The sequence below is a fragment of the Crocodylus porosus genome, unplaced genomic scaffold (genome assembly GCF_001723895.1).
Source record: "Crocodylus porosus isolate Cpor-Errol unplaced genomic scaffold, CroPor_comp1, whole genome shotgun sequence".
NCBI classification, from domain to species: domain Eukaryota; kingdom Metazoa; phylum Chordata; order Crocodylia; family Crocodylidae; genus Crocodylus; species Crocodylus porosus.
In genome coordinates this window covers 43401191-43416395 of record NW_017728906.1, presented here as the reverse complement: position 1 = coordinate 43416395, position 15205 = coordinate 43401191, and the positions used below count along the sequence as shown (strand labels likewise).

Sequence of the window (15205 nt, the reverse complement as noted above, 5' to 3'; positions counted from 1 at the left end):
GCACAAGAACCTGATGATGTTTAACACCAAAAAATGCAAGGTTCTCCACCTTGGGGGAAAAAACCCTGCAGCATCCTTATAGGCTCGGCAGTGCTACGCTGGCTAGCACTACGGAAGAAAGAGACTTGGGGGTCATCATTGACCACAAGATGAACATAAGCCTGCAATGTGATGCTGCGGCTAGTAAAGCCACCAAAATGCTGGCTTGCATCCATAGATGCTTCTCAAGCAAATCCCAGGATGTCCTTCTCCCCTTGTACTCGGCCTTGGTGAGGCCGCAGCTGGAGTACTGCGTCCAGTTTTGGGCCCCACAATTCAAAAAGGATGTGGAGAAGCTTGAGAGAGTCCAGAGAAAAGCCACGCGCCTGAACAGGGGTCAGAAAAGCAGACCTGATGATGACAGGCTGAGAGCCATGGGGCTCTTTAGCCTGGAAAAGCACAGGCTCAGGGGTGATCTGACGGCCACCTGTAAGTTTATTAGAAGTGAGCACCAGTATCTGGGGAAACGTTTGTTCACCAGAGCACCCCTGGGATGACGAGGTCAAACGGTCATAAACTACTGCGAGACCATTTCAGGCTGGACATAAAGAAGAATTTCTTCACTGTCCAAGCCCCCAAGGTCTGGAGCAGCCTGCCATCAGAGGTGGTTCAGGCACCTACATTGAACACCTTCAAGAGCAAATTGGATGCTTACCTTGCTGGGATCCTATGATCCCAGCTGACTTCCTGCCCTTTGGGTGGGAGGCTGGACTCAATGACCTTCCAAGGTCCCTTCCAGCCCCAATATCTATGAAATCATTGGATTGGCAGGAGATCTCAGGTGGGTCTGTTGTACAGGGTCTGCTCTGGACCCAGTGAAGTTTAACATTGTTATCAATGACTTTGATGTGGGAAGAGAGAGAATACTGCTCAAATGTTGAGACAAAACCAAACCAGATGGAGTTGCAAATACTTTGTAGAACAAAATTAATATATAAAGTGATCTTTGTAAGTTGGAGAACTGGCTCTAGGCAGCAAAATAAAATTGAGTATAGACAAATGAGGTAAGTATCACTCTGAGCACTTAAGGAATGCCCCACACAAAAAGACAAGTTGCTTTCTTCTCCTCCTTCTCCTATGCCTCCTCTCCTCCTTCCCTTATCAGCTGAGTTCTTGGCATCTGTCATTCTTAACATCTGTCAGCCACAGATGTGAGCTGGGAGGAACAGAAAAGAAAATCCAAATGGACAGGTACAAATGGGGTGGAGGGAGGGGGAACCTTTGACAGTAGCCCTGCTGAGAAAATTCTGGGGATTATAATGGGTCATAAAATCAATGCAAGCCAGAAACCTGATGCCATTGCAAAGAAAGCCAATGCAATTTTAGCCTGCATTAAGAGAAGCATTATACGACAAATATGGGAAGTGATGGTGCCACTGTACTCCACACTAATTAGGCCTCAGCTAGAGCACTGTGTCCTTATTTGAGCACTTCATTTTAAGGAGGTTGTATTGAAACTGGAGAGGAATCTAGATGTGAGTGAAGAAGGTGATAAAAAGGTTGGAATGCAAGTGTATGGAGAAGCTACATAGAATAAGTTTGGAGAAAGGGAGATTATTGGGAAATATGACAGCAATTTCCACATATTTGGAAGACTGAGTAATTGGGTTAAGGGATTCCACTGCAGAGATGTTGGGTAGACCTCTGGGAGTTGGCTCTTTAAAAGACTGAGAGTCACTTACTCTGGGTCCACCCACCCAGAGCTATATATATAAAAGGTGAGGCAGGGAAAGCAAATATGTTAGACCCAGGTCTGTGAAGAGACAGAGTTCCAGAAATTTGGTATGGGGCAGCCCCCAGTGGCAGGGCAGTAGGCTGGGTAGGTTGCAGGGTGCTTGCCAGGGAGACCTGCAGAGTGGAGCAGAGGGCTGGAGAGACCTAAGGAGTGGGATGACCATGGTAGTGTAGTGAGCATTTAGCTTGGTGATATGTGCCCCCAGGAGAAGGGACTCGTCAGTGACGCTGCTCAGGGCAGAGACTGTTGGACATTGCTACCCTGAACAGATTGCACAAAGGACATTGTGGAATGAGGCCTCTGAACTTGTCTACCATAAAGAAGATAGGGAAAAAATGTTCTCCCCTGCATAGAAGGCAGGACATGCGCCCAATGGGTTTAAGTTGCAGCAAAGCAGACTTATATTAAATTTTGGGATAAGCTTCTTAAATGCAAGAACTTCAGGACAAATGAACACACTGTCCAGGGAAGATGAAAGGTATTTTTCATTGGAGGTTTCTAGGAAGAGGCTGGTTGGGCATTACCTGGGTTTAGGAACTATGCATCCTGCACCTATGAAAGGGAATTGGCTGCAGTCAGAGGCAGGCAGGCAGGGAGTACATGAGTGCTAGGACCCAGTAGCTACGGGCATTTTTCCCAGTGGCAGCACAGGGAAAGTGACTGATGGTGGAGCCCCCAGCACCAAATGTTGCTGAAGCCTCATGTTCATAGACTAGATTAAATGGTTTTGCAGACTTAATTTGGCTCACAGGCCATAGGTTATGGATTCCTGAAATAAAAATCTCTTCCTAATCTGGGGTTCTCTGAGAAGAACTTTAAGCCTATATTGTCTTCAAACAAGATGCAAAAAAAAAAAAAAAAGATAATTTATCATGTGATTGATCCAGTGAGACGGTGAACAAACTTAATGCCCTCCAAGTTCAGTGGGAGTAGAAGGTTCTCAGTACCTTATAGATATGAGGCATAAAGCAAACGTGTCTCTGATGGTACTTCATTTACTTATCTTCGTTACTATCACAGTACTACAACAACTGGCCCCAAGTGATATCAGTCGCTCAGTGTGCCCAAGGTCATATGATGGCACTTGAGTAACAGCTAATGTCCTCTTTCATCCCACACTCCACCCCTGCTTTTGGGACTAGGCATGACTGGAGAAATGCACCTCTTTAAATAGGACTATGGTTATGCGGTTATGCTGCATTAAAGGGTTAATCCCAGTTGGTATCAGGCACATCATAGTTGTTTTGTTGCCAGGTGAACCCCAATACAGAGGAGGTTCCCGATGGGCATTTCTTGTTAGCAAAACCTGATTTTCAGCTAACACTCTGCTTGAAATGGTTCCCCCATTTTGGGTACAGAGAAGTGATCACTCCTGAAAGCCATGCACTTGGTTTGTTCTTCAGTCTACTTCACATTATATAAAATCTTGAAATCTTTCAGCAAAAATATATGGGTGTTAAAACTTGAATTTAACCCTGTAGACTCTGGATGCAGCTACACATGCAATTGATGTGCATGAATAAAACTCCAGAGTTTATTACTCTGGAGTTTATTCGTGTGCAGCCCATTGAACCTGTTTGGAGCAGTCCTGGCTGGCAGCAGCCCATGGCTGCTCCAACGGGGCTCAATGTGCTGCGGAGGAGCTGGCTGAGGCATGAGGGTGCTTCATTGCAGGGATTCTTTCTTCAATGCAGTCTGTAGAGATACGTGTATACTGGTATGAGAATTTCTGATAACCTAAGTGCTGAAGAGTGTAAAGGGGCAGTACCTGTATTTACCCTGAGAGATCTTTGGTCATGAACAAGGAATAGTATCCTCTCTTCTTTGGTATTATGTGTTCAGGGTCTACCTTGCCCCTTTGTAAAAGCAACTGACTTAGGAAACGGCATTTTAATAAGGAAAAATGGGAGATCAAAAGAACTCACAGGTATGGCTAGCATTTTAGCCCTCTGGACAGAGATGCTATCAAGAGGTGATAGGAGAGGGAGAGTGCCAAGTGCCAGAGAATGGGGGGAGGCAGGAGGAGGGAATGGCTAGCTGCAGCTGCCACAGTGCAGGTTTCCTGCATATTTGCCCAGTTGCTGCTGCCACTTGAGTTCCCTGGGGACTGCCATTCTGGTGCCACCTCTAAATTGGCACCTGGGGCTAGAACCCTGCTTGCCCACCTCTTGTTCAGCTACTGAAAGACTTGGTATCTTATTGGTATTTGTTTCTGCATGTTCTGTGCAGAGAAACATGCACTCCACTTTTAGCTTCAAAGAGCATGGAAGGAAATGAAGAAAGCAGCTGGTATTTTGCTTCTTATTTATATTCTTTATTGACTGCCATTGACTGAGTGCTTGTATTGAATGCCAGGTATCAGCAGAACAGGTGGGACTACATTAGAGTTACAGCAAGATTTATGAAAAATGGTGTGAGACATGGAGGCTGGGGAGAGCTTGGTGGGATTTTGAAGCCTCAGCATAGCGATGGACCCCATGAAGGATCTAGAAAGACAGTGGAACAGCGTGCTTATCCTTGCATCAGTTGTCACTGGGGGAAGATGACACGAGTGGCATAAACAGATACACTTAAAAACTTTACTGAAAAATTGTTGCAGCTGCTGCATGTGACATGTCAGTGGTTCTCCTGTTGCTTCAAGGAATTCATTGTACATTCATTTCAGGTGCACAGTGTCTCAGGCTCTTTTTAAGGCAATTAGCTTAATTCTCACTTAGAACAGAGCAAGGCTGCAGGGCTTTCTCCTGCTTGAGCCTAATATTAAAAATCGGTATATCAGGTGTTGGTGTTGTGCACTCCTCAATATCTGGTAGATGTTACCTTGTACACCACAATATATGACTGTTTCAGCAAAGACGCCAGCCTGGCAGCATCCTTGTATCATGTCATCCTGACAGCACAGTTTGTTTAGGTTTAAGCTTCAAAGACCACTAGCTGCTCACCCAGCCTCTCATTCCATCCAAGGGGGAAAAAGTGAAAAGAAAAAGTAAACCCTTCTAGAATGCACTGATAGCTATGCAATGGCTCTGTGAATGAGGCCTGTGAATTGTGACAGCCTGGATGCTTCAGTAGCAGGTTGAGCTTAGGAAGAAGGAGCCGAGGTGGGCTTCTCCTCACGGGCTACAGGAATGGGTCTGTCGCTGTGAATGGTATCGACATTAGACTGGACCTTGGGACCAGAGAAGGTCAACATGCCATCAGCAGACAGGACACAGGTGATGGAAGACTGGTCCACGCTGGAAGGCAGGCGGTACCTGCGGTGGAATTCGCGGGAGATGTAGCCATGGTCATCCTGGTAAGAGACAGGAGAAAAAGAGATGGTTCAGTCAGAAATATTGTGTTACCCCACTTGTTAGTCATCCTTCACCTCTCTTGGCCCTCTGCACTGCCAGGGTGTGACTCCATATTCCAACCACTTCTTTCAAATCCAGATTTGACTTATAATGAGATCATTACTTCAGACAAGACTATGAAAGTTCGTACATTATAATCTGCATTCCGCTCTACTAGGAAACAAAATCTGTCCTGCCTGATATCCTGTGCAGCTTTACTGAAGTCCCCAAGGCATCCCCAAGAGTCCAAGGTGACTTTTGGCCTTACTACAAAATAGATCTCTCTCTGTGCTGGACACCTGTGGCTGGCCTCCATTTCAGCAGGAGCCATAGGTGCTTGGCACCTCTGGAGAGCAAATGTCCTGCTGATGCTGTTGGCTGAAAAAAGAAATCTTTTTAAAAAATGACAGATAATAAAGGTGATTCTTCCCCTCTGTCTTAATAGCAGCCTCAGAAAAATACATAGAAAAAAAATCAATGCTGATAACAAATTTTGTTTTCCCAGAAAGGATCTTTATTGAATGAAAAGTTAGACCCTCTGCTAGGAATATTTATACTTCAAATTTATACTTCTGGAAATTCCCATGTCATGCATATGTTAAGTTTCCAAGCCTCAGGCCCTTACTGGGTTTTTGTTTTGTTTTTGTCTTCTCATCTAACTCAGCATATGAAAATTTTGCGTTCATTAGTGATCCTGGCTTATGCAAACCCAGCCATTCTTTGGCAACTTCAAATAACATTCTTTTTCTAGTCAGACATCAATAATGCGCGTTGTTCTTTGTCATCTGATCATCTGACTGCACTGGAAGATGACAATTTAAAATGAATAAAGAGAACTGGATTATCTTCTTATCAGAAAACAAGTTTCATCTTCACCAGACTCAGGCATGTACATTTAGTTTGGTTGCTCTAATATCTGAAAAATAATGGTGTGGGAAGAAACTAAGAAAACCTATCATCTTCCATTTTTTCCCTAAAACACTATTTTCAACTGAGGAATATTTTAAAATAGAAAAGAAACAGAGCAGAAATATTGCCCTCCCCCAGCTGAATTTTTTCTGCTTACCTGTCTTTCATTGTGCTTGCCATGGACTTCAACAAAGTCATCAATAACCTTCACACTTAAATCTTCAGGCGAGAAATGTTTTACATCCAGCATGATTGTAAACTTGTCCCGGTCAGATCTCACCTGAAATTAAAATTGTAGAGTAAATTTTTAAAATCCATGTTAAAAATCGTGTTGATACAAATACTGTGACAAAATAGTTCTCAGACTCTCGCTCTGTGACTGATTTGAGAAGGCTATAGAAGGGTCATAGAACTAACCCAAAGTCCACTGAAGTAATCAGGATTCTTCATTAACTTTAATAAGCTTTGGATGAGGCTCTGTGATTGGGAGACTAGAGTAAAATTCCAAGTCACTTCTATTGTTTCTTGTGTCTGCATCACTTCCTTGCTCTATTTTTTATCGGTGTACCTTTATTTTTCTCAGGATAGGTTTATTGGCTCCTAGGTTCGTGTTCAGAAGCTAGAGGTCAAATTATATCAGTTTATTGTTTCATACTATAAGGCATTTTGTGAATCCATCACTTTTTCTACTGGGCTTCTGGTAGCGTTTGGAGGAAACTTTGAAAAGTCTGGAGGAATAGGAAAAGCACGCGTATCTACACTCACTGACACTTCTGATCTGATGGTTTTGAATAAAGCTCAAAGTATAAAAAGAAAGCACGGCTTTTTTTTTTCCAATTTGTATTCAGGCTTTTGTGAATTGTTCTTGGGATTTCTAGTGTAGGACTCCAAAGAATACAGAATGCATGAAAGGGGGAGGGAGAGCCAGAATATTCCTACTCAAGCTTGTATTTACACTGAGCTCAGTTACAAAAAAAACCTGTTATAGAAGCAGCTAAGTTTTTTCTTTTCTTCCCACCCTTAGTGAATACAGGACTGAAGCAATTCTTTGAAGTTATTGTAAAAATGCTATAGGCAAAGCCTTTCTTTTTCTAGATGGTAACAAGAAAGATTTCTCCTGCGCTACAAATGACCTCTTGATTTTCATTGAGTCAAAAGGTTTTCCTACACCCACTCGCATCACAGTCTTAAAATTTCAGCTTATAAATATACTTTCACAGAATCATGGAAAGTAGCGGGAGGCATGTTACTCTCCATGAACTGATAGCAGTGAAGATATTCAGTAAAGAAGTCTTACCTCAGAAATGCCTGAGTCCAAAACACTGCGGAAGAGAGAGTGCCTGTAGTAAGGGCTGATGGTGGAGGACAACAAAGGCAGGAGTTCATAATCAAAAAGACCCTCCCCGAAAAACTGGTCAAACAAACGGCTTGGAATCAGGGGTCCAAGAGCACGTTTGAACCAGGGGTGCTGGATGGTAATGTCCATGTCTTCTACTGAAGTTTAATGGTAGGAGAGAAGACAGTGCAATCACTTAGAGGACAGTGATGTCTTTGCTGGACTGCACGCTGCTAACACAGAGAACCTCCCTCTATATATACCACCTTCACAGAATGAGGGCATTAGTGGGATTTCTCTGGAAAGACATGATCTCATGATGAAGGCAATTTGGTCAGCAGAAATGTAGAGGCTGACCTAGAAATGACAGTCTGGTTAGACTCAGTGCCAGATTACTGCCTGGCCAATATCTGCTGTACTGTTTGCTTCATTACATGGAGCAACTTCTAGCCAGATGGAAAAGAGGCGCCAAGCTTTACCATAAACAAGTCATTAAAATGAGACTCTTCCTGTGGGTTTCTTACAGAAATTTCTTGACGGGGTCTGTTTTGGGGATCTATACTACCATTCTCTGCCCCTTCCTTGTCACTTCATTGCTTTTCCTTCTGTCCCTAAAACTGGGAAAAAATGTCTTTGAAGTGATATGTTTCCCCCTCAGGCTAAAGTTGTTTGACTAAGGTTGAAAGGAATCATATTTCATGACAGGTTTTCACATGTCCTAAAATCTTCAGAAAGGAAGAGGTGCCCTAGGCTTCAGTGACAGTGTTAAGAAATACGTTCCAAATTCTGATGAAAGAAACACTGATGCATAATGTCACCACTGGCAATCCCTTGACTAGAGGATGATCTCTACCACAGTTCATTGATGGGTCTTGAGGTGACTTAAGAGTCCAATTTTTGAGCCACAACCCAGTCCATAGAAGTTGCAAGTCTTTCTGCAAGGGAAAGTAGGCTGCAGGCTGGGTTTCCTCTCCTTTTCCTTCCTCCACTCTCTCTTCTCTGCTTTGAGGAAAAGACACTTTACCTCAAAACCAGCTGCTGCTTGGTTGAGGTCGTGGTACCATTGGGGTCAGTTAACAACCAGCTCCTCCCAGCTCTTGATGTCAGCAATTGTTTTGTTGAGCTATGCCTTCAATGCGTCCTTGTAGGACTTCCTCAGGCCACCACAAGATCTCAGGCCATTACTAAATTAGGAATAGAGTATTTGTTTTGGGAGCTGAGTTAGGCATCTGCACACAATGGTCCAGCAAAGTTGGTGCTCAAAAATCATCCACTCAATGCTGGTAGCATAGGCTTCAGCAAGGATCCTAGTGTTTGCGCAGCAATCTTACCACTTGATGTGGAGGATTTTCCAGAAACATAATTGATGATGTCTCTCCAGGCTCTTGAGATGGTGACAGTAGTCACCCATGTTTCACATCTGTAGATGAGAGTGGGGATAATGACTGAATAGTAGACCTGGATCTTGATGTCTTTCCAGAGGCTGTGATGAAAAAAGACATGCCAAAGCAATTTTCTAAAGGAGGCATTTTCACACCGGGTCCTGTGCTGGATCTCTTCATGAATGTTCACTCTCTGAGACATGGCTACTAAGGTAAGGGAAGTATCTAACTACCTCCAGGGTCTTTCCCTCAATGGTAATTTGTGGAGGTGGATCACATTCATGGCCCAGGGCAGGCTGATAGAGCACTTTAGTTTCCACAATGTTGAGAGGGAGGCCCAAAGGTCCAAAAAGATCTAGCACAGTCTAGAGGTTTTCCTCAGTGTGCTCAAGGATGGCACAGTCATCAGCATATTGAAGGTCAAGGATGGTTATTTTAAATACTTTAGTCTTTGAGCGAATATTCAATAGTCACTCCCAATTCCAGGGGGAAGGCAATCCTTAATGAGAACCAGGGTGACTGTCAAAAAAATGGAGAACAGAGATGGGGCAATGACACATCCTTGCTTGACCCCAGCTCAGATGACAATTCACTACATAAAACTGTCACAGTCATCAGTTGTAAAGATGCCTCAGGACCTTGATATACTTTTCAAAACATCCAAACCTGGCCAGTACTTTCCATAAGGCTTCACAACTGATGAAATCAAAGGCCTTAGTGAGGTCAGTGAAGGTCATATACAGGTCCTGGTAGTGTTCCTGATACTTTTCTGGGACCTGCCAAGCAAAAAAAATCATGTTAACTACCCCACAGGATGGCCTGAAACCATATTGAGATTCCAGTAGGATTTCCTCAGCAAGAGGTAGAAGACAGTTATGGAGGATGTAACATGCAGTCAGTGTAGTTCCCGCAATCAAAAAAGGTCAATCTTGGATGGTTTTGCCAGAAGAAAATCAAATTTTTTTTTATCCAGTATGACAATTATCAGAAAAGACTTATTGAGAGCTTATTTTCTTTCATATCCAGGAGTTTGTGATAAAACCATTTCCTCATCCAGCTGATAGCATAAATCTCCCATACACGTGTACTTTTTCATGTATTTTCTTATTGGATGCTTTCTAATCCTTGTATATACCTCCTAACTTTTGACACAGTTGGTTGGGTTCATTTTGTATTTATTTTTGAGATGTTAGTATCAGTCAAAGCAAAGATTCCTTGTTTATTAGTTTGTCCGACAGGGCAAAGTGGTTATATCATGATATCATCCGTGTGCTTCATCACACCAGCATTTTGTGATACAGCACCATCATACTGGGCCTCAAACTTCTCCCAAGAAAATCAGGAAAAATTCCAAGTCGTGCCATTATGACAAAACAGGATTTGGAGCTATAAATCGTTCCCTGGAGTTAAGCTTCTAAACTTGATAGTCCTTTCTCACAAGTAACAGAGAGAAAACAAGACAGACTTCCATCCCCAGTATTTAGGCCTCCCTTGATAGTGCCCTGTGTTTAAACCACGTTGTCCCAAATCTATCTTTTTGTGGGGGGAAATGGATGAAAGGAAAAATGCATTTGTGACTCCAAAACCAGCTGCTTTCAAAATATTTTTTTCTTTTCAAGAGATCTTTTAGGTTCAGGGTTAAGCAGCAGAGTTGCAATGCAATGACACGTGGAATTCCATTTCTCCCATCCTGGCTCAGATACATGCTAACCTATGTTTAATGAGGTGAAGAGTTACAAAGTGTGATGGAAGCTTGAACTCCAATGTAGAGCAAATGGGAAGATTTAGGAATCACTTGGACTGTGCTGTGTGAATTATTTGGTCTGCTGGTACAGTAGCAAGTAAAGAAGAGAAGTAAGAGATAATGTCTCAAGGCCACTATACGTGCATTCTGGACTAAAGCCATGCATATTGTAATATGATCTCTGTAGTGCACTGGAAAAGTTCCCTTCATCTTTCAAATCCCTGGTTGGGATCAAACAAAATAGATGTATCTTTCAGGATTACCACAAGTAGCAGTGTGCTTTATAAGCTGACCCTTAGTTTTAAAGAGACTGCCAACAACCACAGAGGTACTCAGGAAAGCTGTTCATTCTTCACTTTTTCACTTCCCTGCAATAATTTCCCATATGCAAAAGCTACTCTTCTCACATGGCCAAGATCCTCCTGAGCCTGCAGAACAATAGAAATATAGGACTGAAAGGGACTTCAGGAAGGTACTTACTCCAAACCCCTACTCAAGGCAGGCTCATTCCTGTCTAAACCTTTACAGTGTTTATCTGTCCTGCTCTTAGAAACTTCTAAGGATGAAGATCCCACAACTTCTGTGGCTAATCTATTCCAACGTTTATCTACCCTCATAGAAAGCTCTTCCATTCTAAATGTCCCTTGTTGCAACTTAAGATCATTGCTTCTTGTCCTGTCCCCTGCAGTCAGAGAGTAATCCATCACAATCCTTTTTATAACCAGCCTTCAGGAATTTGAGGTCTGTTGTCAACCGCCTCCTTCCCAGTCTTCTCTTCTTTAGACCAAATAATCCCATTTATTCCACCCTTTCCTCATAAATCACATTCCCCAGAACTCCAGTTGTTTTTTGTTGCTCTCTGTGGAGCTCAAATTTCTGTCCATCCTTCTTGAAGTGCGGTGTTTAAAACTGAACATTATACTCCTGGGGAAGCTTCACCAAATACTGAATGCAGTGGAAAATCACTTCCCTTGACTTGTAAGTGGAAGACTTGTTAATACAACTCACTATGTTATTGGCCCTTTTTTTGCAACAAGAGCACACAGGATACTTTAACTGGCAATACTGCAGCCTAGCAATTCATTTCCCAATCTGTATTCGTGCATGAGACTGTTCCATCCTAAGTACAGGACCTGGCATTTGTCCTTAGTGAATTTCATTTGATTAATTCAAAGAAAGTTTTGATTAAATCCTGAGATCCCTGTCCCTCTCTCAGCAGCACAGAAGAAGAAAGGGATCTCAGACTCATCGTGGACTCCAAGATGAACATGAGTCGTCAATGTCACGAGATCATCAGCAAAGCTAAACCGCACTTTATCATGCCTTTATGTGGCATTGGTCAGACCGCAGTTGGAGTACTGCATCCAGTTTTGGGTGCTGTACTTCAAGAAGGTTGTCGATAGATTCAAGAGAGTCCAGAGGAGGGCCACTCATATGGTTAGGGGCTTACAGAAGGAGAGATTGAGGGACCTGGACCTCTTCAGCCTCTGCAAGAGAAGGCTGAGAGGTGATTTTGTGACCACCTACACATTTATTAGAGGGATACAGCAAGGGATCAGAGACACTCTGTTCACCAGCATGCCTCTTGGGGTAACAAGGAACAATGGTCACAAACTGACAGAGAATAGATTTAGGCTAGATATCAGGAAAAACTTCTTCACGGTAAGGGTGGCCAAAATTTGGAATGGGCTTCCAAGGGAGGTGGTGCTGTCCCCTACCTTGGGGGTCTTTAGGAGAAGGCTGGATGGGCATCTGGCTGGGGTCATCTGACCACAGCACTCTTTCCTGCCTAGGCAGGGGGTCAGACTCGATGATCTGTTGAGGTCCCTTCCGACCCTACCAACTATGAATCTGTGAATTTTGGACTATTTTTCTGATCTATCAAGGTCATTCTGAAACTGAATCCTATTCTCCAGAGTCACTGCAGCTCTACCCAGTTTGGTTTCATCTGTCAACTTGTTCACCATATACTCAATCCCATCCTCCAACTCCTTCATGAAGGTATTAAACAGTAGTGGAGCCAGGACAGACCCCTCAAGAGCCCCACTCAATACCTCCTTCCAAATAGACATCAAGCTATAAGATTAGTAGGGTGAAGGTACATCAGTTCCTGTAGCCACACAGCATCTGAGGGAGCATTGTAGCTAATAACACATGCAGCCAATTTTGACTATTGAGCCCAAATGGCCAACATCTATTTAACTGTGTCAATGAACAGCAGTTTGACAGAAGAGCCTTGACTCAAATTTGGAATAGGTCTGAAACTTGCATCTTTAGAGATGCAATGAGACACCATAACTGTTTTGTCATTATACTCTCCCAACACACAAACACAATCTCTCAACACTCCAATAAAATGAACAAGGTACACCCAGACAGAGGGTCCAACTGTATAAAGCTCCTATCGGGATCAGAATGTATGCTGAATGTAATATTTTTCTTGCTATCTGGATTACTGGAGTAGGCTGTTGAGAGGGTATTGTGTATGATCAGAACTGAATGGGGAAAAAAATGAATTAGTTTTACAAATTGCTGGCAGTATCTCGGTGAAATTTCAAATATTTACAAAACGTTCAACTAACTCTCAGTTTTATTCTTTAATTTTATTACGGTATGTACACACCCTGTTAAGGATACCTGTGGTATTTGTTAAATTGCAAGACAACATTTCAGTCTTTGACAGACAGAATCTTTTCCACCATGGCAGTAAATGTAATTTCATATTTCAGGTTTTTATGGATACTGAAGCTTTTGTGATTTAGAATGAAGTGGAATAGTTTAAGATCTGTCCATATGTCTCTCCAAGTAGCCTATAAATTATGCCTTGTCCCTTGTCAGAAGAAAGCTGCATATATGTGCTACAAAACAAGAAATGTAATATTTGGAGGTTATTGTCCCAGGGTTACATAAAGAACATGCAGCTTGAGGATGAGAAGCCTTTTTATTTCTCTGAGTCCAGGAGCCCATACTTCACCACCAGAGTGAAGAACAGACTTTAGGCATTGTCTTAACTATTGAGTATGTTCAATTGCTGGTGCTCATAAGCAGGAGAAACAAAAAATACTGTTACTTTCTTGCAAAGAGAGGTCTCTTCACAACATATTGCATAATCTGTCCTGAAACACGACACAAGAAGTGTTTACCTTGATAGACCTAATCAAGGGCAATACTGCATTGCCCCTAACTGAGGCTGACCTTGTAACAGCACTGAGGTAAAAGCAAGAATGTTTTGTCTACACTAAGGGTTTAGAGCATACGCTGATCTGATGCAAGAAACCCAAACCCTCCATAAAAAACAACCAGGAACAAGTTATGACTTGTTCTTGCAAAATATGGACCCAACCAAAACCATAGCTTTCATGAGCCCACTGTCTGTTCTAATAATTAGTACACCACAAGCTGTATGGTTTCATCCTGTTCTCTTTACCATTCCAGAAGGCTTATTCTAAACACTACAACTGCACTCCTAACAATCCTTCCCTCCCTCCCTCCATTCTCTCCTGATCCCCTTTCTTCATGCCAGGCCAGCTGACAGGGTGACAGCTGTTCCAATGTCATTGCCGTGATCGCTCAATTCACTATTCTTCCCAAAATGTACCTGAAAGATACTCTGAATCAACGGTAAATGGCTGCATACAAAATCACTGTGAACAGGACCAAAGGACATTTTGGACTTCTTTCATGGGGATCAAGAGAAGAATGGAAGGGGAGGTCAGGGCAGCTGAACAGGGGAGAGAGGAAGAGTCATCAGATGGGCTGTCCTTATTGCATAGGGTGTCATATGCAGGGGTCCTGGTTTTCTCTGTTTAAAAATCTCAAATTCTTTATAAAAATAACTAATTCTCTGATTTTAAAACCCCCAAATCTCTGATTATAATGAACTGTCTCCTATATGTGTGTGTGTGTGTGTGTGTGTGTGTGTACGTGTGAAACATTTGATTGATAAATTTATAATGTTAAAGCAATTTGGAAGCCTACCAGTGCCTCAGTCACTATAATATAATAAATTCTAAGTGCCTATACATTTTGGTATTTGATGTTGGATTTTTTATCATGGAAAATCAATGTTCCCCCTGCTGTCTTCACTCACCCGGAAGCAGATCCAGGGTCCTCACTCCCAAGCCACAACCCCCCAGCCCTGATAGTGGCCCTCACTCCCCACCCACAGCCCCCACAGCCACCCCCCAGCCCTGTCAGAGGGAACCCTGGGACTCAGGTCCACATCCCCCTGCCTCCGCAGGAGCGCTTGAGCCCCAGCTACTGCCCATGGGAAGTGGCAGCTGCTGCAGTGGAGCTGAGCACAGAGCCTGGCTCCCCCTCCCACATTGGCACCATGACCAGAGCGGAGCCTTGGTGGTGGGGAAGGGGGCAGAGGCAGGCTACCCACTGTGAGCTTGGGCTTCTCACCCTGCTGCCTTCCCCCAGGGCCTCCGTGGTCCAGCAGGTGGGACCTGGCACAGCAAGGCAGAGCAGGGCTGGGTGGGAAAGCTCATTGTCTCTGCAAGCCCTGTGCCACCCTAGTGAAATGCACCCTGCCTGTCCAGCAGCAGTGGGGGCAGTGGTACAGAGCTGTGCCCCTCACTAATGCTGGGTGGGCAGGGGGCACTTCGCCAGGACAGGGTGGGGCTTGCAGCAGCAGCAACAGGCTTCCCCACCTGACCCCACTCTACCTGCTGCTGCTGGGCTGCAGAGACCCATGGGAGGGCAGCAGGGTGGGGAACTTGAGCC

The 15205-nt window shown here is 43.6% G+C and overlaps 1 protein-coding gene across 1 annotated transcript; it reads right to left on the bottom strand.

The window, feature by feature from the left end:
• Nucleotides 1–4657: 4657 nt before the first annotated feature.
• On the bottom strand, nucleotides 4658–7761 carry CRYAA (crystallin alpha A). The gene is made up of 3 exons (XM_019529018.1): nucleotides 7313–7761; nucleotides 6173–6295; nucleotides 4658–5066 (listed from the first exon to the last, which is right to left on the bottom strand). The coding sequence occupies exons 1-3, from the start codon at nucleotides 7499–7501 to the stop codon at nucleotides 4857–4859; spliced, it is 522 nt and encodes a 173-aa protein (XP_019384563.1). The 5' UTR covers nucleotides 7502–7761; the 3' UTR covers nucleotides 4658–4856.
• Between the last annotated feature and the right edge of the window lie 7444 nt (nucleotides 7762–15205).